Raw genomic sequence first — 20,820 nt, 5'->3', positions numbered from 1 at the left:
TCGCTTGCCCAGCAAGTTCAACCCCAAAAGCAACTCTAGATGCCACTGAGGTGCTGCAAACAGGAAACATTCATTTGCAGGATATTTTGCAAATCTACATCACTAAAACGAGCACAAATACTACGTGCACAGAGCAAAGACAAAAAGGGGAGTCTCCCCTTCTCTTAAAGCACCCACATTTAACACCAGTACAGCTCTGCCACCTGCACATCACGCCTGACAAGTTATTCGCCACGTGAACTAGGTTTGGAAGAGGGATGTGAAAGTGCCATGTCTGCTTTTACCTGTCCTCCTCCTCTGTGAACCACAGAGATTCCCTTTTGCTCCATTAGTCCCCCTCGGTTACCCCCCCACCCGAGCCTGTCAGCTACGGGCAGTGGGTGCTCCTGGTGTTCTCTGCTGAGCTGAAGCCTGGGACCACTAACAGCTCTCCTTGGGGGGCTGCTTGGGGCCCTGAAGGATCAGTGCTGAGGCAGTCGCCCTCTTCTGATGCCGCCACTTCGCCCGACGGTTTTTAAACCAAACCTAGAAAGTGCAAAACAAGAAAAGGGCTTTTGCATGTTGTGTGTTACTGGGAGGGGGACAGGCAGTGGCCCTCCTGGCCTGTATGGTGTGAGCTGTAAGATACTGTAATATAAAGGCTTGATACAAAATTTAATCAGTCCCCCAACTGCAGTCTTGCTCAGATACATGTGAGGGGCACAAGGGAGTTGGGACATGACAAATTCAGAAGTCACGCAGATCAGTGACTTGGGTGCAGGGGATGAACAGAGCTGGGCATGTTTGTGTGTGACAGGTGATTCTGGGAGAGAGGGATCATGTGAGTCTGTGTGACTGGATACCAGTACAAATCAGCGCAGCTGAACTGGTTTATATTCTTCCATTGCTCTCCAAACTTAAACTCTGTTTTGTCAAATGCACAAGGATGGATTTTAAAATGAGGCCCTGGGTCTGCAGCTCCCCAAAAAGGTCAGCAGAATGCCCCAGTCTGTGTTCCTGGGGGCAAGCAACCCCTCACCAAGTGGCAGAATCTCACCTCTACCCTCTCCTCCTTCAGGTGAATGCGGTTTGCCAGGTGCTCGCGGGTGACGACGTCCGGGTACTGGTTCTGATGGAAAAGCGTCTCCAGGGCCTGCAGCTGGTCCTCGGTGAAGATGGTGCGGTGCCGGCGTGTCCGGCGCTGGATCTGGTGGAAGGTCTGCAGCTCGCTTGACTTCTCCTGGGGACTCTTACAGACCCTGACTGCCGAGTGGAAGAGCCGCATGGGCCAGGGGAACCGGGCATCTGCGAGGGGACAGGGACAGCAGCAGTGTTAGAAGTGCGGGGCTGGAACACCCGTCATGCTCAAGGCAGCTCAGGCACAAGTTGCGTCCCTGTCACTGTTTGGAAGGAGGCAGCCAGTCACCTGGAGTGGGTGGCAAGCTGAGTGTTCACCGTGCAGGTGGGAGAAGAGTTTAGGGCATGACTCTGGGAGAAGGGTGCAGGAGGGGAGCACTGGTTGGATTTTTTTTGTTCACTTACCAGTTGCACTATGGCCAGCTCCAGAAAATAGGTGCAAACTCACAGCCCAGCAAAGATCTGTGTTTCACTTCTGACACAAGGGAATTCTGAACTTTCAGGATGCTCTTGAACTGCATTTTTAAGGGTTTGCTACTTTTTTTTTTCCACAATAATTTTGCTAGACATTGCCAAAACTTTTTTCCTTAAAGGAAAAGTGAGGTTCCCCAGGGCTAGTGCTGTCAGGAAGCACAGGCACAGCTCTGCACATGGGCAGCATGGCCATGAGGCCCCATGCTCCACAGAGAGCTTGCACCCCTAAAGCATCATTCTCTCAAGAGTTTCACACTAAACCAGTAATATCCAGTAAGAATCAGCACCCTTTGCTTTTCAGACCCTGATAGCACTGCAGGTGAAATTGCCCACTCTTAGGAGCCATGCTGAGAACAGAGCTCGGTTTGCTGGGCCTGGGGCCCAAGACCACCGTGACCAGATGTCATATTGTCACTTAACACCCAGGTTTTCCCCTGCCCACAGCACTGGCACCAGCCCCTCTGCAAGCCCCACACCTGAATCAAACCCAAACACTCACCCAGCAAAACACTCACCCAGCAAAACACTCACCCAGCCACCCCGGCAGGTCCTGCAGTGAACGGGCGCTCGTGTGAGAACAGCAGCAGCAGTTGCAGCCTGTCCCTTCCAGCTCTTCCTCCTCCTCCTCCTCCTCCTCCTCCTCCTGCAGGGAGCTGGCTGGGATGGTCTCCAGCTCACACAGCTGCTTGGGTGTGCAGTCCAAGATGCTCCGTAGGCACAGTGGCACCAAGACCTGGGGGCTCTTCTCCACGGGGCTGGAGAGGATGTCCTCGATGCTGAACGGACGTGGCTTCTTCAGGCCTCTCCTGCTGGCATCAGCATCTGCCCCTGGCTCTGAAGACATCCTGTGCCAGCAGCAGCAGTGGCTGGGGAAACAGGCAGCCCAACTGAGGAGCTTTGCTCTCCGTGCACTGGCTCTGTAGTGGGGTTTTGCTAGGGAAAGGACAGCTTATGTGGCTTTTAAAATGGACTGGCAAAGCCATCCAGAACCGCTGCTTTGTCTTGGCGTTTCAAGTGACTGTCATTCTTGCAGCTGAGTTTTTATTTTATACACACACACTTTTCCTCCTTCTGACCTAGCTGCTTTATGACTGAAGCCACTCTAAATATATATAGAGAGAGATATAATCCCTTTGGAAAGAAAACCGTAAACCCCCCTGCGAATAAAATAAATTCTAACTAATCTTGGCAGCTTTGTGAAGGGTTAGTGTGGATCTAAGATTTAGCTAATCCCACAAAAATGACTGGAGAAGGAAATCTGATTTCTCCATCTCGAGTGTAGATTTGAGGTGGTTATGATCTCCATTGTGCTGCAGCCTCCGATCCAAGGAAGGGGGAGGATAGCTGTTCCCAGCCCGGAAATGGACCAGAGGATTAATTCCTTAAAAGAAGCAAATTATCCCTTTCTCTGGCCAAATGAAAGCTTTCCCATCAAAAGAGAGCTGTCATATCATACAACATGAGAGAAGAGAGAGTTCAGCTTAATAAAAAATCATTTCTAATGACAGCACAGCCTTTGGCTTTGCCAGAACTCTCTGTGAAAGTTGATTTATTTTCTGCTGAAAGCAGAGAAATTGTATTTTTCCTCCTTCCCCTTTCCCCCATCTCTGCTGCCCTAATCACTGGAATAATGCAGATGCTTTGCATGTATCCAACATATTCTTTGTAAGGATTCAAAGCCCTTAATAAATTAGATTACTGGCTGCTTGCAGCAGCTCTGTACCGTAGCTTAGTGGCATGTAACCACCTCCTGTGCAGCTGATCCGTGCTCTGTGTGGGGAAGGGAGGGGGAGGATTGCTGCTGCTGCTGCCTCCATGTGCTCTCAGTGAGGTCCCACAGCCATCCAGGCAGGAGTGTGGACTCAGTGCCAATGCCAGGCTTTCCCAAAGCCGGTTCAATTCCCAACTCCTGCCCAGCCAGAGAAACTGGGGTGAGGCTATGGCCAAGATTCAGGACAGGAAGGGAAGCCTGTCTCTGACCCTCCCAAGGGCTAACAGGGAGGCAGCTGTGATCCTCCCTGGCAGCTGTGATCCACAGAAGGAGAGAGAACATCTTGGATCCTGTGTTTTTAACTGAAATGAGTAGCTGGGAATAAAATAGAGAAGGTGTGGTTGAGATCAGGTTGCTTAGCAAAGTTTAAACCCAGGTTCTCTTGCCCTCAGTGCAGTTTAAGCCAAGGTGAGTAGCAAGGCCTCAGGAGCTCACGTGGGGAACACTCTCACACCTGGTGTTTCCCTGCAGGAGAGGAAGATACCAGTCCCACTCATGGTACACCAAGGAGGCACATAGGTGGGTGCTGTGAAACCAGTGCACACCAAAGGTCCTCATGCTGGACCAGCAATGCCTCCAGCATCCTGCAAAACTTAGAGCCAGTCCCCAGGAGAGTCCCCTCTCAGCCCCCTTCTTCCATCCTCATCCCTGCTCGCTGCCTGCCCTTCCTCCCCTGTGGGTCCCTCAGTGCTGGGAAGAGGTGCCCCATAGCTGTTCTACTTGTGACTCACTTAAAGCCAAACCACTGTTTTTCCTCCCATCCCTTTATTCACCTCTCCTTCAGCTGTTCCAATGGTGTAACATGGATCATAACTGAGCTCTGCGAATCTTTACCTGTTTGCTGCAGGTCTGAGACGAAGACACCTTTGTAGCTGCTCAGTCTGGACCTGTTCACTGCTGCCCTGCCAAGGTGTCAGTGTTCCAGAGAGGCACTGGGGATGCCCTAATTCCAGAGATCACTGAAAACTGATCCCAGCCTTTATGCATGTACCCAAAGGCTGACACAAGAGGTGGATGTGGGCCCAGGTTCTGCTCCCTACACTGTGCTGGTCCAGAGGGCCCAGAGGGCCGTGAGCTGGGATGTGCCATGGGCAAATGCAGGATCTGACCAGTTCTGTTCTTGGCTGTAATAACCATATGCCTGAAGCGGATTAATTCTCCTTCCCCATCCTTAACAAAGGACACCTTTCCCTGGGCATCCTGTCCCAGCCCCACCTTCCCACCACACATGCACTTAGCCTATTAGGATCTCTGCTGATTGCTTTCTTTCATTCCTCTCGTACCTTTCACTTCAGAAAATGGACTGGTAATACTTCTTTTATCAAAGAATTATGGGATTTAGGAGCCAGATCGTACAAAGAGACTTTTGATAGCTGCTGGTAATCAAATCCCAATCAGCAGACACTTCTCTGCACCCTGTTACCAGAGAGGAATAATGGAAAGGGATTTCTGATGTTCTGTTTACTGAGACTCTGGGAGATAGGATCGCTGGGCTATTTCATATTAGAAAAGGAAAGGAAAATAAAACAAGAAAGAAAAAACATGCAGACAAGAGAGGACAATATAGATATAGATAAAAAGAAAAGAAACAGGCTCTTATCATTTTCTTATTGGTTAAGGAGATTCCAAAGCCATTATAGAGGATTAGCAAAAAGGTTAATCTGCTTTAGCTGTTCACTTGTCAAAAGTGAATTTATAGGGTTTGAAAATCCTTCCTACGGTGAAACAAGAAAAAAATCCCCCTTTCCCTCCTCTGCCCCTCCCTTCTGCAGGCAGCACAAGAACAGGAACAGGAACACAGGGAACCCTACAATGTGGCAGCACCCTCCTCTGCCTTGCCCTTGCCTGTGTGCTGGCACCTGTGGGAGCTCTGGTTTGGCAGTGCTTCTCCCCACTCCCTATCACCTGCGTGGGGTGGCTGTGATGCTCGGGGAATGGAGGATCATGTCTGAGGGATGTAACCATCCTCTTGCACTCCTCTGCCTTACCTGGAACAATTCCTAGGCTGTTTCACTCATTGATACTGACAGCAGTCAGGGCAAACCTGGCCCCCTGGCTGGATTTGGGCTTCCAGGCTGATTTCTAAAGCAGAACAGAGATAGAGGCTGTTGACAAATGTTGCCAAAAACTACAGGCTGGGGGCTTTCCATCCTCAAGGGAAGTGTTCACCCCTGGATCCACATCTCAGTGTCCTCCTGGCCGCCCAGTGCAGCCACTGGTTCACCCCAGATGTGTTTTCCTGGGCTGCCCATGCCATGACTCCTCCAAGCAGCCGATGCCCTTCAGTCGCTCCAGCACCGCTGCGAGAAACAACCCAGGGTAAAAACAATCCTTCAAGATCAAAAACAAGAAGCATTTCCTGTGTAGCTGAAATTCAGTGGGATGTGCTAGTCAGGTGTTAAAACTATGTTTAATAAAAAAACAGAAACCGTAAAATCATGGAGTAGTTTGGCTTGAAAGGGAGCTTTAAAGATGATCTTAAAATTGTGCCTAATAAAGTTGTTCAACCCTGTGCCAACTAGCAAAAAGAACTCTAATAAAATCATTTTAATTTGATGATAATTACAATAAATCTGTCTCTCCCCAAAGGCCATTTCATCCCATGGGAAGAGTGGAATCTCTCCACTGGGTACTAGCGTTATTAGTGATACCACTACAATAGTGATGCTGGCTATCAGAGGTGCTGTCCATGCGGGAGGGCAGCGGGGTACCACGCAATGAACCACGATGGAACCAGACAACAGCTTGTTATAGGTTAGCAAGCAAGGTGTCCTTGCTAAGGGGTGCTTACAGTTTCTTCTGGGACCTGATAGAACCTATCAGTGGCCAGTTTGAATATGGACAACTGCTTAAGCCACTTAAAGTTGTGACCGCCTCTGTGATGCACACTTAAGAACAGACAAACCCCCAAGCTCTCTCTCGTTTCTGGCGCTGGGACAGGTGGCTGCGGGGCCCGAGCGGGGCCCAGTGGGGCCGGCCCAGGCCCTGCTTGGGCCAGGCCGGGCCGAGCCACGGCTCCAGGGTGACCCCCCCAGCAGGGCTGTGGGCAGCCAGAGCAGCTCGGAATTATTATCAAAATTACATTCAACTTCTACCATATTCCACCCCTAGACAGTTCAGTACAGTTACAATATAAGTTTCTCACTATCATGCTACTTAACTTACGACTTAATACTTGCTTTGCCCAGTATTCCTCCTACTTAATCTTTATCTCACAGCTCTCATCAATCGCCCGCATTCCCCACCATTTTGTAGCGGGTTGGTGTTTCTGCCTGGCTACAAACCCAACCCGCTACACAGCTTCACCCCGAAGCATTCCAGTTGGCATTTCAGAGATCTTACACCGCCTCGTGCTGTCCAAATCCCCCTGTGCTCGGCAGGCAGCACTCGTTTTTCGGAAGTTCTGGGCTATCTGCCTTTTCACCGGCTACGGGAACAGCCTGGGCCGGTGATGGTTTCTAACCCTGCCCGGCAGCCGGCGGCTCCGGGCCGGGGCTGAAGGAGGGATGGCGGCTCCCGCTCGGCGCTGCGGGCGGTGCTGGGCCGGGGCAGCGCCAGGGGGCGCCGCCGAGCGCCGCAGCGGGCCCGGCTCTGTGGTGCGGCCGCCATGGGCGCCGAGCGGGAGGCGCGGGCCTGCGCCGCCTTCTACGGCACACGGGGCCTCGCCGCCACCGTGCTCTCCTGCCTGCGCTGCCTGCGGCACTTCGCGGGGTAAGAGCGCGGGCCCCTGGGAGGGAGCTCCCGGTGTTCCCCCGGGGGCGAGTGCATCGGGAAAGCCGCGGTGTGCAGCGCCCGGGCATCGCCCGGCGCGGGTCGGGAGGAGGGGAACAAGGGAGGGGGTGTGAGAAGATCGATACCCAGCAAGGGGTTCGAGCCACGCTCACGTAACCCCCATTCCCTTCCTGCCCGCTCAGCAGCAGCAGGGCTGCAGTTTTCAGGATTTTCGAGCCCTTCTGCCCCCCCCCCCCCCCCCCCAGGGGTTTGCATGTGCTGAGCTTTGAGGATTTCGTGTAGCTCTCCCCCGCCACCGTCTCTCCTTCCTCGCTCCAGTGCAATGCTGAGTGCAGTCAGAAGAGAGGAGAACCGCAAGCTGGGGCGCTCCAACCCTAACATCTACCAAGCTGGAGCACCCCTACCCGTATCCAAATCAAGATGAGGCACCCCAATCCCAGATCCCTCTGAGCTGGGGTATTCCCCCACTACAAACTTCACCGAGCCAGGGTGTCCTCACCCCCATCCTTGTCCTGTTCCAGGAGTACTGCCAAGAGATGCAAAGAGAAGCACCTGGAGGAAGCTCTCCAGCTGACGCGGGTGCTGAGCGAGGGTCTGCAGGCGCTGGGTGAGGCAGAGGCACGACCCCTGCTCCGCTGTGTCCTGGCTTTCCAGATGGAGGCAACCAGCAGCTCCAGCTCCTTCCAGAAACTGGAACAGGTCTGTAAGGCAATCAGCTGGGCTGGCTTTGTCCACTTCTGGGACAGCTCTGGAGCTTTCCGGCATCCTTACCAGCAAAGGGGCCTAGAGGTGCTGCAGGCTCTCCCAGTAGCACGTGGCAGCTGGTGTCTCCCAGGGGCAGAGCAGCTGACTTGGGGTGTCTCTTGGCAGATGGTGACCCAGCTGGCAGTGGGGAAGGAAGCCCTGTTGGCCCAGGAGGTAGACAGGCTGCTGGCCAGCCTGGCACCACAGGGAGAGGTGAGAGAACCCCAGCTGTGCAGTGGCACTGGCTTTCAGGGGGACTTGCCTGCAGACCATGTGTGACAGGGACCTGTTGGTTTGGGCTGCTTCCAGTCCACTTCACTTCCCACCATTCTGGGGACTTGCCCTTGGCTGCAGCTGGCAACACGTGGCTGCCTATCACAGCAGCCCTTTGCTCATCTCTGGGGCAGCTTCTGGCACTGGCAGAACCCTCCTGCCGAAGGCAGTGAACCCCAGCATGTTGTCACACAGGACGAACTATCCTTCTGTCCCTGCAGGTGCTGTCTCCTGGGGACCTTCAGTCAGGTCAGTCTCTGGTCCATCCCTTCCAGGGTCTTCTCCCAGCCCACACCACCAGTGCACAGGACACTTCCTGCCAACCCAAACTGGGTCCTTTGTGCTCATGGGAGGGGTAGCGGGGGTCAGCCAGATCCATGTAATCTCTACAGAGGTCCCAGCAGCATCCAGTGCTCTGCCCACCCACAGCTGAAAACCAGACAAGCCAAAGCATCCCCTGCATCACAGCTCCATTCCTACCTCACGTACCAACAGTGCAGCCCTTGGCTGAACCGGGAGCAGGGCTGGCTGCAGGAGGGCCAGGGGCTGATGCTGTTCTTTTGCCTGCAGTGTCCATGTTCCTGGAGGAGAGCAGCCTGGGCCGGCAGCACTGGCGGCAGAACCTGGCCCCGCTGCTGCAGCGCCTGGCCACCACCCTGCGCTGGGTGCTGCAGGGCCAGCCCGCACCCGGCAGCACGTGGGGCTACCTGGTCATCAAGGTAAGAGCCAGACTGGGGAGCAGGGGAATCAGTACCTGCAAGGACTGGCTGGGCACTGGCAGCAATGTCCAGAGGGATGTAACGCATCAAGCTGCTTTCAATGGCCGTTCCTGGGGCATTGCTGCTTTTTCAGAGGTGAGAAATACTGATCATCCCTGTGGCACCTCCTGCTCCTCCAGGCCTGCCTCCAGGTCTTCCAGGCCCTGCCAAAGGATGTAGCCCCCCTGGTGTGGTGGACGTCAGGGAAGAGTGAGACCCTGCAGAGCCTCTTGGGACTGCTGCTGGAGGTGGTTTGGGGGAAGGTGCGTACAGCCCTTGGAGGGATGAAGCTGCCTGTCCCATGAAGCAGAGCAGTGCTGTCCTTCCCAGGTGCTTTCCCTGTTCCCCTCCCCAAGCCTGCAGAGACAGCCCAGTGTCTGGTATGTCTGAGAGACCCCATGTAGCTGCTTGCAGGAGCACTTAAATGGGGTTGAGGTTTAAGTGGTGTTTTGAGTTGTGCATTTGTCTCCCTGCGAGTCCAGGCCCTGAACAAGGACACGAGGTTGCTGGCGGGCACAGCCCTGAGCATGTTGGTGAACACGGCCCCCCAGCCCCAGCATGGGGCCAGTGCTGTGCTGACCCTGTTCCAGCTCCCCAGCCAAGGTGCGTGCTCCATCCTGAGCTGGGGACGGCCTCTGGCAAAGGGTGACAGGTGTGTTTGGGTGTGAGGGGACAGAGGCTGGTGCCAAGCTGGACTTGGCTGCTGTGTCTGTCTCTTGGGGTCTGGGATCTCCAGCTGTCTCCGGCCACCTCCCGTGGATGGTCTGGAATGAGCCATGGCAGTTGCTCCCAGAGCAGCATTTGGGTTCGCCACCTTCCTTCTGTCCAGTGCAGCCATTTCCCAGCAGGCACTGGGGAGCTGAAGTTTGGGGAGCTTGTGGTGGAAGTGCCCCCTGTCCTGGAACCAGATGGGCTGGAGAAGCTGGTGCTCACCAGAGGTTTGCTGACGTGCTGCAAGATGGACATCCTCAGCTGCCAGCTGGAGGGCTTCCCCCACAAGGTAGGAAAACTCAAACCTAGCAGACAGGGCTTGAGGGAGCCCTTGGAGAGGGCCGGCAGCCACCCGTGGTGCCTGCGGATCCTTGGGGGATGAAGTCAAACTGCACCCCTCCACACCAGCAGCTCCGTGCATCCTGCTGAGCACAGTTAGCCAGGAGCCTGCTTTTTCCAAAGACACCCAAGCAGGGATTTCTCTCTCCTGGGGGCCTGGGAAACAAAGTGGTGCCAAAAGCCCCTACACAAGCAAAGCAGTCTTCACCCTGTGCTCCCAGGGCATGAACCCAGGGCTACCTGTTCAGGGCACAGCCTCAGCTCTGCCCACTTCTAGCCTCTCCCAAGTCCTCACGAGCTGAGGACTTCCAGGCAGGGAGCAGAGGTGAGCTCTGTAAGAGCAGGAGAACCAGGCAGCACTCTCCTTGCCTATCTCATGGCAGGGTTTTCTCACCCTGGAAATCCCATGCCTGCCCGCTCCCTGAGCTGCTGTGCTCCTGCAGGCCTGCGTGCTGCTGGACGTGGTCTTTCCTGCTGTGTGTGCCCTGACCAGGGAGCAGAACAACTGCCACTACTACTGCTTCCAAGGTAGGAGATGGTGACCCTGCCATGGTGGGGAGGTTCACTGTGCTCATGATGCACAGAGCCCCTGTGTGCTTCATCTTCTCCCAGGGAAGGTGCTTTTCTGGGTCTTGGTAGCTGGTTTGGAAACTGCTGTTAATTTCTGCTCCAGCCCAATGGACACTAACCCTTTTGGGGTCTTGTGTACCTGATGGGGGAACTGCTGCCCCTGCACACAGGGTCCCTAAGCCCACAGCCTGTGCTGGCTCTGCTGTAGGCAAGTCTGGGGCAAGGGCTGCAGCAGAACACTCTGTTTTGGCAGCCTGTGCGCTGTGGCTGCAGCGCCTGCGGGAGGGCCTGGCTGCTCTCTGGCACCTGACGGGGACCCGCATCCTGGCCCAGGACAGTGAGCTCCTCCAGGAGGTGACCCAGCTGCTGTGGAACAATGCAGAGACCCCGGTAAGGACACGATGCCAAAGGGCCATAATGTGGCAGCCAGGAACAGCTTCACCTGGCTCGGCTGCTGTCCCCAGCCCATAGCACACCCCTGCCTGTTTCAGCTCCATCAGCTAAACATGCTCCCTTGCCTGCAGCTGCCAGGGCAGGGTCAGCCACACTGCTGAGGTCATGGCATTTGTCACACACAGGCTCTAAAGAGCCACGTCCCAGTGCTTCACCTGCCATGGGACAAGAAGACATGAGAGGGAGCCCACCCTAAGCCCCATTTGCTATCCTTCTCCCACAGGTGGAAGGGGTGTCTGAGTTCATCCACAGCTCCTTCCGATTGCTCCTGGAGATCTACCACCTTGAGTGCCAGCACTTCCAGGACCAGGAGACACCCCTCTACCAACAGATGCTGCAGAGGGTGATTTCAATGCCGTGGCAGATTAAAGCAAGATACGTGCCCCTGTGTGCCATCGTCCCCTACATGGGCAGCCAGCAGGTAGGGAAGGCAGGGGTATGAGGAGTCTTGGTCTCAGCTGGCTCTGCTGCTGAGGTGGCACAGCCTCTGTCCACTGCCTGTCACCTTCTACCCAGCTCAGCTGTGTGGGCAGGCAGCCTTCCCACCCAGAGGGGCTGTTTTAGCATCACCAAGGGGGATAGCATCCCTGGGGTAGTGAGCTACAGCAGTTCATCCCTGGGGAGTGCCAGTGGGAAGGGAAACTTTGCCTGTCAGTGCCCACCAAAAGCTGGCCAAAAGCAGGCTGAGGTACCAGAGATACTCAGTGCCAGGGGTGCCTGCAGTGTGGCCTGTACCCATCTGTCCTTCCCCCAAATGCAGCTTTCAGCCCAACAGGGAGATGAGGGTCACTTGCCTTTCTCCCAGGTGCTGGATGCTTACCCAGACCTGCCACAGCACCTCTTGAGCTGCCTCTCCACCAACCACCTGTGTCCTGCTGCGGCCGAGGTCTACAAGGTCCTGGTGCGGCAGCAGTGCAGTGAGTGGCGGGATGGGCAGCGGGGCACAGAGGTGGCCTTGGCGGAGCAGTGGGCACTGTGCTGGCTCCCCCTGCTCTCCCAGGCCCTCCGCTCCCCCCTGCCCATCCTGCAGAGCAACGCTGCCAACCACCTCCTGGCCTGGACCCTGCGGCAGCTCCCGGCCACCCAGGCACCGCTGGCTGCCCAGTTTGGTGGCGAGGACACGACGTCACTCCGGGCTTGGGTGTCACTGCTGAAGGCACAGAAGAGCATGGCAGGGGCCCTGCCGCTGGGGGATGAGGCGCTGCAGCGGCTCTCCCGCTGCCTGAGCACCCGCGAGGAGGGCGTTCGGCTGGCAGCGCTGAGTCTGCTCTGCTGCAGCCCCAACACCAACCAGCCCCTCTCGGGCACCGAGGTGCGGCTGCTGCAGGAGTTCCTGCCCCTCAACCTCAACTGCGACTCCTCCTCGTTCCGGCAGCTGCTGCAGGCAGCGATGAGGAAGGCGCTGGTCCGGCTGCGGGACAGCTCGCTGGCCCAGCTGCGGGGGAAGGCACCGCGAGGCACCGGGCAGAGCGAGGGAGCTGGGCAGCTCGCCCAGGCAGTAGGTGAGGCGGCCACCCAACACCTCCACCACAGCCCTGGGAGACTGACATGTGCCCAGCATCCCTCACTGCCGTGCTCTCTCCCCACAGGTTTTGTGGAATGGCTGCTGCAGCTCAGCATCGCCTCACTCAGCCCAGGCTCCAACTACCAGAGGAAGAAGACGGCTCTGCTCCTCCTGGTCGCTGTTTTGGAGACCTGCACAGACACCTGGAGCCCCGACAGGAAGAAGGGCCAGCCCCCACGTGAGTACAGGCAGGCTGCCTGGAGTATCACCCTCAGCTGTGGGGATACTCCCAGCCAATCCCATCCCACCGCCCCGTGTCCCCGTCACAGGGACCATGGCCACACTGCTGAGCTACGCCAGGCAGAGCGGCTGCTGGGACTTCTTCTCCCAGCCCAATTTGTTGGTGCTGCTGAGCTGCCTGCAGGACAGCACTAACGAGGTGAGCCTCCTAAAACCAAGGGGAGGTCATAAAGATGCCTGCCTTGGCCTCAAGCAGGCTCAGAGGGGAAACCCACCATGCTTCCCATTTTCCTATGTCCCACTTTTCCCCATGTCTTCTCTGTCCTGGCAGATCAGAGACTTGGCCTCAGAGCTGCTTGTCCGCTACTTCCCCGCCACATTCCCCGAGCCCATTGCCCTGGCTCTCTTCCAGCTGGCCCAGGACACCCTGGGCAGCCCCCGAGTGCAGGAGGCTGAAGCTGGAGCTGTGCTGATGAAGACCATCCTGCAGAAGTATGAGCTCCTGGCATCCCCCCACTTCTCCCTGTGGTGGCACAGGATCCCCCAAGAGCGTGTTGGCAGCACTGGTGCCTCACCAGTCTGTGTTCAACCAGTCTGTGTTTGCAATAGCCTTGCAGTGGGAAGCTGGGGAGGGTTGAGGTACAGGAGTCTGCACCAGGGGAGGAAGGCGCCGCATAGCACAAGATGGGCAGGAATTCCCTGGTACTCACAGCAGGATCTGCCTGTTGCCCCAGGTCAGACAGTGGCATCATGAAGAGCCTGTCCCTGGAGGCTGAGGCAGCCCTGACACTGCCCAGCCGAGGGCTGTGCTTCGCCCAGCACCTTCTCCACGTGCTGCAAGCCCAGTACAAGGTGGCGTGCCAGGACCTGCTGCGGGCAGCAGCCACCGCACCGATGCACGGTATGGCCCCGGCAGGGCAGGGAGCAGCTCCTGCAGCAGCTCCCTGGGAACTGGAGCAGGCCAGAATCATGGCAGAACTCAGGCCCAGCTCGTTGCTGGTGCCACAACCTTGCCTCAGTTTCCCTGTTTTGCCACTCCCCCTGCCTTGCACACCCCTCACCCAGGGCCCTGTTCACTCCCCTGCCCCTGAGCCATGTCAGCCATGGGCTCAGGCAGGAGAGGCAGGGCTGTGCTGACCCCGCAGTGAGCAGAGGTGGGTGTTCTGCAGGAGCCATCGCAGCCCTGCGCAGGTGTCTGCTCCAGGTGCCGGACGTGGCTGTCTCCATGCAGGCTGCAGAGTTGGTGCCGAGCTGGCAGGAGCTCCTCACCCACCTCGTGACCACAGTGAGAGACATCACCTCCTTCCTCCTGGGTGCTCTGCAGAGCCAGCAGGGCCCTGGTGCTGATGAGCAAGGTGAGTGTGTCCCCATGGGGGCAGAACCATCCCTGGGAACCACTGACAACTCCATCACAGCCATTCCTGGCCCAGCAGCCCTCCAGCCCAAGGGGAATGCACTTGTATTCCGTAGAATTCCCCACAGCAGGGGACCGTGGTGGGGCTGGGCCTGGCTTTGGGTCCCTTTCTCAACTCCATGGGAGAACAGCAGCACTAGAGGCAAAAGCCTTCCAGAAGCAGTGAGGCACCTGCCAGATGAAAACGATTGGGAGAGGAGGGGCTGGCAGAGCCTTAACAGCAATGGCTTGGAAAGAGCAGTGGGCAAAGTACAGCTGCAGTCCTGAGTGGGGCACGTGGCAGGGCAGGAGCCATTGCCATTTGTGTGCATTCTGACAGGGGACTGCAGGTCCTCCCAAACCCCAGCAGCATCCCCCTCCCACTGCCCTACACCACCCTGCTCAGACCAGGCTTTTTCTTTTGCAGCTGCTGCCCCATCCTTTGCAGAGATGGGGAATGCCATTGGCTCCCTCATCATGCTGGGGAAGGGCCGGGGGCAAGAGGAAGAGGAGGGCGACTCAATCCTGCTGTCAGAGGAGCACAGCCTGATCCTGACTTGCTGCTGGGTGTCAGTGAAGGTGGGGACCCCTCTTCATGGCATTGGGAGAGGGGCAGCCCAGCATGGCACCCATCGTCCAGCCCACCCCAGCTGCTGCTTCACCTCCCTCTGTGGCATTCATCCACACTGGGGATGAACACGGGAGAATTTCTGTCCTTATCTCAGTGCTCTCACACATGTCCTCACCCCATTCCAGGAAGGATGAAACCACCAGCCTCCCCAAAAGCAGCCCCCTCCCTGCCTGCCCTTATGCTTCTTCCCAGACACTGACAGTCCCCTGCCGTGGCAGAGCCAGGCTACCTGGCTTGCAGCCCTGCTGCTATCCATCCCAGATTCTCCTCCTCCCTGCCAGTCTTGCTGACCTTCCTCTTCTTCCCAGGAGATTGGGCTGCTCCTGGGGGGCCTGGCCGAGCTGCTGCTATCCCCAGCACTGCCTGCTGAACTGGGGCCCCTCCTGCTGCTCCCCACCCTGCAGATGGCCACCAGGGTGTTCCAGGAAATCCTGCTGCGGTGCCGGCACTGGGTAAGAGCGTATCTGAGCCCTTACCCATCCCTCCAGCCCTGTCCCTGCCCTGGCATACTGGGGTGGAGGGAGGGAGAGTGCAGTGGGGCAGGGTCTGCTCTGGGGCAGGACGTGGGGATGGCTGGAAGCACCTTGGCTGGGATCCCAGTGCCAGACCCCATCACATCCCCACACCATTATGTCTTCTCACTTGCTCTTCCCCTTTGCAAAGAGTTTCCTGGGGCCATGGGGGGGCTGGTGGGTGCAGCCTTTGGGGTGCGGGGGCCTGACCCTGCTCTGCCCCAGGGAGCAGTGGAGGGCTGCAGCATGGGCTTCACCAAATTCTGTGCTGCTCTGCTGAACCATCCGGATCCGGAGCTGCAGGCCATCCCACGGGCTGTGCTGGAGCAGGTACAGTACTCATTGTGCCCCTTGTTTCTCGTGTGCCCCAGGGAACACTAGGGTCGTTTCTCAGTGTCCCCTCTCCCTGGGGCAAGCACCCTCCCGGCAGCTGAGGTGCTGGTGCCCTCCTTGCAGGGCAGCTGCAGGTTCCAGGTGACAGGTGTCCGGCCACAGCTCAGGTGGGTTTTGTTTCTCTGTCAGGGCTTGGAGGCGCTGAGCGGGCCCCGGAGCAGCTCGGTCACGCGCCGTGCTGCCGGCTTCCCCATGCTCTTCCTCTGCATCGTCAGCGGGGAGGCCCCGGCGCAGGCACGGCCGCTGCTGACCCGCTGCATCCAGACACTGCTGACCTTGGCCACCACGGCACTGCCACAGGACTGGGACCAGACCCTCGACCTCCCACAGGTGAGTGTAGCACTCCTGGCTGCTGGAGCCCCTTTGGGAAGAGGGTAGTATGTGCTGGGTCCCCTGAAGGGAGCTGTGCCAGGTACCCAGCGTGAGACCGTGAGAACTCAGATGAGCAAAAACCCGGAGCCCTGGTCATGCTGTCCAGCCCGGCAGCCTGGGAGCTGACGGCCTCTTGGATCTCCTGTCTTTTCCCACGCTCTTCCCCTCACATGGTAGCATGAGCCCCCTCCCGGCATGGTGCCGCTGAGCGCCGTGTGCTCTCCCCAGGTGTGTGCCCTCCACGTGCTGCAGACGCTGGTCCGCGGGGCGGGGCTGGGCGGGGCCGTGCTGTGCCATGCCACACCCATGATGGCCCTGGCGCTGCGGGGCCTGGGCTCGCCGTGCTGGGCCATGAGGAACGCGGCCATCCAACTCTTCAGTGAGTACTGACAGAGAGATCCCACAGTGCTCAGGGTTCGGAGCTTGTCTGGGCAGAGGGTTGGCAGGGTTGGGTGGGACCTGACGCTGCCTCCTCTGTCCCTGCAGGTGCCCTCACGTCCCGGCTGCTGGGACAGCCATGGAGCCACAGGGATGGCTGCCCATCAGAGGGGCTGAGCCTGCATGCCTTCCTCGGGCAGCATCCAAAGTTGGGCGCTGTGCTGCTCGGAGAGCTCAGAGTGGCCACAGCACCCACATCGGGGGGGCCTCGCCTGCACCCTGCACTCCACGCCATCCTCACCCTCCTGGCCCAGCTGCAGCCTGGTGCTGACAGTCCCAGCAGGTAAGGGGCTGTGTGGATGCTGTGCCTCAGCCAAGGGCTCCTGCAGTGGGAAGGACTCCCATGGTGCCAAGGCTGGCCCCGGCTCTTACGAGATTTTACTCCAGCCAGAACATCACCACGTGGTGCCTTTTTTGCTCCACAGCCCCTCTGCTCCCTTCCTGGGGCCACTGCTGGGGCTGGCGGAGAGCCCCATCTACGCCGTACGAGCAATGGCTGCCAGGGCTCTGGTGCCCGCTGTGCCCCCACCCCAGCGCCACGGGCTCCTCCTGCAGCTGGCCCAGCAGCTCCCTGCAGCACCCGGACAGACCCGCTCGCACAACGCTGTCCACGGGCACCTGCTGCAGATGCGGGCGCTGCTGGCCTCTGCCACGGGCACGGGGGGGTGAGTGCTGCCCTGCTGTCTCCCCAGCTGGGGTCACTCTGTGCCAAATGCAGCCTTTTGGCCACAGAAGGGTGCCCAGCCTGGTGCTGTGCCCCATGGTAAGGCTGTGTCTCCGTGCAGGCTGTCAGCCAAGGCGCTGTGCCCCGTGGCTCTGCAGCTGGAGGCGCGGGGATGGCTGCTCACCCCTGCCCAGCGCTGTCCCCTCGTCCGTGCCGCCTTCCTCCAGGTCCTCACCCTCCTGCCCACATCCTTCAGCCCTGGCTTCACCCAGTACATCCATGACACCATCAGTGCTGAGCTGGGCAGCCTCCTGCAGGGGGGAAAGTCAGGCTGCACCGAGCCACAGGTACCGCTTCCTGCCAGGGAATCACGGCCACGCCTGACTGGCAGTGAGCCTGGGCAGGGACAGGGGGATTCATCACTCCAGGCTGAGCACTGGAAGGGGAATCTTGGTCTTTTCCTGCAGGTGGGTTCAGCCACCCTCCACCAAACCATGGCTCACTTCATGTGCAGCGAGGCAGCCCGGCTGGCAGACAGCGAGCGGATTGCTGCTGTCTGCTCACTTCTACAGCAGCCCAACCCCGACATCCAGCTTGCCATCCTGAGCTGGGTGATCACTGGGGAGGGAGGAACGTGCAAGGAGGTGGAGAATGCTCTTGGGCTGACATTGCTGGTATGACAGCACAAAAGTCGCCAAGTAAAGCAGGGGGCCCCAATGCACCACGCAGATGGGACCCCTGAGATCCCATTGCTGAGAAGCTTGGTGCTCCCCAGGCTGAGGGTGTACCAGTCCTGCAGTGCTGGGACCACTAACCACTAACATGTACCTTCTTTCCCATTGTCAACTAGGAGAGCTTGCGGTCAGTGCTGCAAGAGAGAAGGGACAAAGAGTTCCTGAGATTGTACCTTGAGGCTTTGCTGCATCTTTACAGAGATCCCTCATCATGGTCCCAGGAAGCTTCCAGTAAGCTTCAGGGCTCCTCAGCATCCTGCCTGGAGATGCTGCTGCACATGGTGGAGGCTGAGTGTCCTGGGCCTGATCTCCTCTTCCAGGCACTGTGTGCTGCCAGCCTGCTGCTCGCCCACCGGTAGGTCCCTGCTGCTGCCAGGGAGTTGCCCAACTCTTCCAGCAGATTCATCCTTAGTCCATGCTAGAAATAGCCATGACTTCTCTCCCGTGAATCACAGCATTGCACCTGACTCCTGCAATCTCAGGGCAGCCAGTGGCTTTTGGTCCCCTGGATGGAGCAGAAAGGTGTGCTTGAATTCCCTCTCCTTCCCTGGCCTCTGGCAGGTTTGGGGACGAGGATGGCGCGCTGGTGGAGCGCTGGTGTGCGGCGCTGGAGGAGTGCAGCCGGTCCACTTGGTCCGAGGTGCTGCGGCTGGCAGCCGCCCGCTCCCTGCAGATGGCGGGGGCTGGCGTGGTGCAGCGATCCCTGTCCTGTCCCCCGCTCGTCCCTGTGGCTCTGCGGTAGGTCACTGAGTCCTTCCCTGGGGGTGGCTGTGCTTGCAGCCAGTTTCCAGCAGCACTGCTCCCTGCAGCCCCAGCCCCAGCCTGCTGGAGGTTAATGTCCTCTGCAAAAACTCAAGGGTATTGAAGAAAACCCCACTCATTCAAAAATCACTGGCACTCAAGAGCTCACAGTCTACAAAAAATTATGTGGGTGGCATTTTAATACAAGCAGCCAGTCCCTTATGAGCAGCAGATGGCATTGCTGGGTCCTTCAATCCTCAGCACAGCCCCTACCCTCCCAAGCTCCAAGATTTTGGGTGGTGGCTCTGTCTTTCACGTTCCAGGAGAAAAGTCCCTCAGAGAAGGATTCCTCTGAAGTCCCATCCTTCCCTCCTCTCCAAGCAGGCTGGGATGCTCCGGGGTGTGCAGTATGCTTCCCTTCCCTTCTCTTCCCTTTCCTCAGGCTGATAAACATGGCCATTCAGCTTCTGCAAGATGAGGAGCGGGAGGTCCGGCATGAGGCCTCAGGTTTCGCCAGCCTCCTGCGGCAGAGCCCAGGGGAGCCTCTCCGAGATGGCTGCATCTTTGTGCAGGACAATGTGGGGCTCCAGAGCCTCCTGCAGCTCCTTCTGGGAGAGTTTGGGGAGCACCCTGAGACCTTCAACTCACTACTTCAGCACATCCCCATCTTAGATCTCAGGAGTGTTGTGGAGGAGCTGGAGGCTAACAAGTGAGTTGCTGGACCTGTGGACTGGCATGAGGGAGTGTGGGGTACCACGGGACCAGCCCTTGGCTTCACTCACACCTTGGCTTTCCCCCCAGAGCTGCCAGCCTGTACAAGGAGGATGAACCCAATGTTTTTGCGGAGCCCGCTGTCCTGGCACAGCAGCTGCTGCCTGTCCTTGTGCAGCTCCTGGAGAAGGCTCCTGCTGGCAGTCCCCTCCATGCCTCAGCTCTGCACTGGCTGGAGGCCACAGGCCCCAGTGTGCTGAGGGACCTGCAGTACTGTAAACACTGCTGGAGCCAAGGTATGGTGAGCGTGGAGTCCCTGGGACAAGCAAAGTGTCCTTGTGCCCCAGGCCAGCTCTGCCCAGGGGGACCCTGCCACACTCACAGCTCCTTCACCCCCTCTCTCCACAGGGACCGCTGTCCACTGGGGGATGAAGGCGCTGGGCTGTGCCAAACTCCACACAGCCCTGGCCGTGCTGCTGGTGAGAGCCCGGCTGATGGCACAGGTGCTGCAGGTGCTGGGGGAAGGTGCCATGGCCATGCCAGGGCTGGGCTATGGCACCCAGAAGTTGGAGCAGGAGCTGCAGCTGGTACAGGGGCTGCTGGTGCAGCACGGGCTGGCCACTGTGCCAAATCAGGACAATGCACCAGGAGAGCTGGGACCACCCACGGAGACTGACAGCTCCAGGCATGCAGAAGTGTGACACGAAATCCCGCAGCTGTGTCCCTCCATTTGCTGGATGCTCGCTCTGACCAGCAGCCAGGCCTGCAGGTTTGGTGGTGTAACTCAGGGGAACCCCAGTCACAGTGTGAGACACACTCACTTTTGTTTCTAACTCTCCAGCTGAGGGCTCCAGTGCAGTATTGCCTTGGCCCATGTCCATGGCTTCCTTGCCCTCACTTCTGGCTGGCAGGAGACCTGTGCCCCAGAGCTCTCACACCCCTCATGCTCAACTCCCACCACCTGTTTTTTTAACCAGCACTTTGGTCCTTGGCTGACCTGGGCTTTTATCCCAAATAAAGAGGCCAAGAACATTGCCAGTGTTGAAGGCTTTTAATTTGCCTGCCCAGGAGGGTGGTGTGCGAGTGGGCTGCAGGCGCCAAACACGTCCTGGGGCAGCAAACAGGCAACAGCCACTGGCTGCAGTGGAGCAAGATCCAGCCCTGGCATGGCACACGCTCCCACCCCGGGCTGTGGTACCACCACCCAAAGCTGGAGTAGGGACCCCATCAGCAAGGTCATGTCATGCTGGGTGAGGAGTGGGGAAGGGCAGCAGCAAGCCCAGCCCAGCCTCATTCCTTCCAGCGGGGGCTGCTGAGCCCCATGGCTGGAACTGGACCACCAGCACCATTGCCCACGTGCAGACTTTGGGTGTCTGTTTAATTTCTCTCTGCAAAGACCAGCAGGCAGCTGAACCACCCTGCAAGGCTCACCTGGTACTGCAGTGAGTGAGTTCAGACAAGAGGAAGGACGCTGCCTCCATCCTCACGTGTCTTGCCAGCCGCAGCTCCCTGAAAGTGTGATGTCATGGCTGAGCGTGACATCATC

General features: G+C 58.0%; 2 protein-coding genes across 7 annotated transcripts; one reads left to right on the top strand and one right to left on the bottom strand.

Annotated features, from left to right (window-relative positions):
- Positions 1-116: 116 nt before the first annotated feature.
- On the bottom strand, positions 117-6,876 carry GSC2 (goosecoid homeobox 2). Of its 5 annotated transcripts, none has more exons than XM_082293173.1 (5): positions 6,704-6,876; positions 5,350-5,661; positions 2,122-2,523; positions 1,037-1,284; positions 117-525 (listed from the first exon to the last, which is right to left on the bottom strand). In XM_082293173.1, exons 3-5 carry the CDS (start codon positions 2,432-2,434, stop codon positions 421-423), a joined length of 666 nt encoding a protein of 221 aa, XP_082149299.1. In that variant the 5' UTR covers positions 2,435-2,523; positions 5,350-5,661; positions 6,704-6,876; the 3' UTR covers positions 117-420. The 5 variants fall into 5 exon arrangements, with proteins under 5 accessions (XP_082149299.1, XP_082149297.1, XP_082149300.1 ...); XM_082293171.1 differs by having other exon boundaries at positions 2,122-2,456; XM_082293174.1 differs by having other exon boundaries at positions 5,350-5,443.
- A 92-nt stretch (positions 6,877-6,968) lies between these two features.
- Positions 6,969-20,290, top strand: LOC309580036 (tRNA (32-2'-O)-methyltransferase regulator THADA-like; the record flags this gene model as incomplete). Of its 2 annotated transcripts, XM_082293721.1 has the most annotated exons (31): positions 6,969-7,072; positions 7,615-7,792; positions 7,964-8,050; positions 8,332-8,359; positions 8,681-8,829; positions 9,009-9,131; positions 9,351-9,471; positions 9,717-9,868; positions 10,362-10,446; positions 10,742-10,878; positions 11,165-11,362; positions 11,747-12,443; positions 12,531-12,683; positions 12,775-12,884; positions 13,017-13,177; positions 13,420-13,586; positions 13,855-14,040; positions 14,506-14,657; positions 15,018-15,161; positions 15,447-15,551; positions 15,744-15,944; positions 16,215-16,365; positions 16,473-16,707; positions 16,850-17,089; positions 17,210-17,435; positions 17,556-17,762; positions 17,939-18,177; positions 18,384-18,560; positions 19,006-19,272; positions 19,365-19,570; positions 19,683-20,290. In XM_082293721.1, the coding sequence occupies 31 exons, from the start codon at positions 6,969-6,971 to the stop codon at positions 19,973-19,975; spliced, it is 5,679 nt and encodes a 1,892-aa protein (XP_082149847.1). In that variant the 3' UTR covers positions 19,976-20,290. The 2 variants fall into 2 exon arrangements, with proteins under 2 accessions (XP_082149847.1, XP_082149848.1); XM_082293722.1 differs by lacking the exons at positions 6,969-7,072; positions 7,615-7,792; positions 7,964-8,050; ... (1 more) ...; positions 8,681-8,829; positions 9,009-9,131 and adding an exon at positions 9,133-9,248.
- Positions 20,291-20,820: the final 530 nt, after the last annotated feature.

The sequence above is a fragment of the Coloeus monedula genome, assembly GCF_965178545.1.
Source record: "Coloeus monedula genome assembly, chromosome: 18".
Lineage (NCBI taxonomy): Eukaryota > Metazoa > Chordata > Aves > Passeriformes > Corvidae > Coloeus > Coloeus monedula.
The sequence above is the reverse complement of the archived record's forward strand: the minus strand, read 5'-3'. Positions and strand labels throughout refer to the sequence as shown.

Coding starts and splice junctions, on each gene's coding strand:
- GSC2 (XM_082293173.1), bottom strand. CDS start 2,434: ATGTCTTCAGAGCCAGGGGCAGATGCTGATGCCAGCAGGAGAGGCCTG. Junction 1,285..2,121: donor GGACCTGCCGGGGTGGCTGG/GTGAGTGTTTTG, acceptor GTCCCCTCGCAG/ATGCCCGGTTCCCCTGGCCC. Junction 526..1,036: donor TGAAGGAGGAGAGGGTAGAG/GTGAGATTCTGC, acceptor TGCACTTTCTAG/GTTTGGTTTAAAAACCGTCG.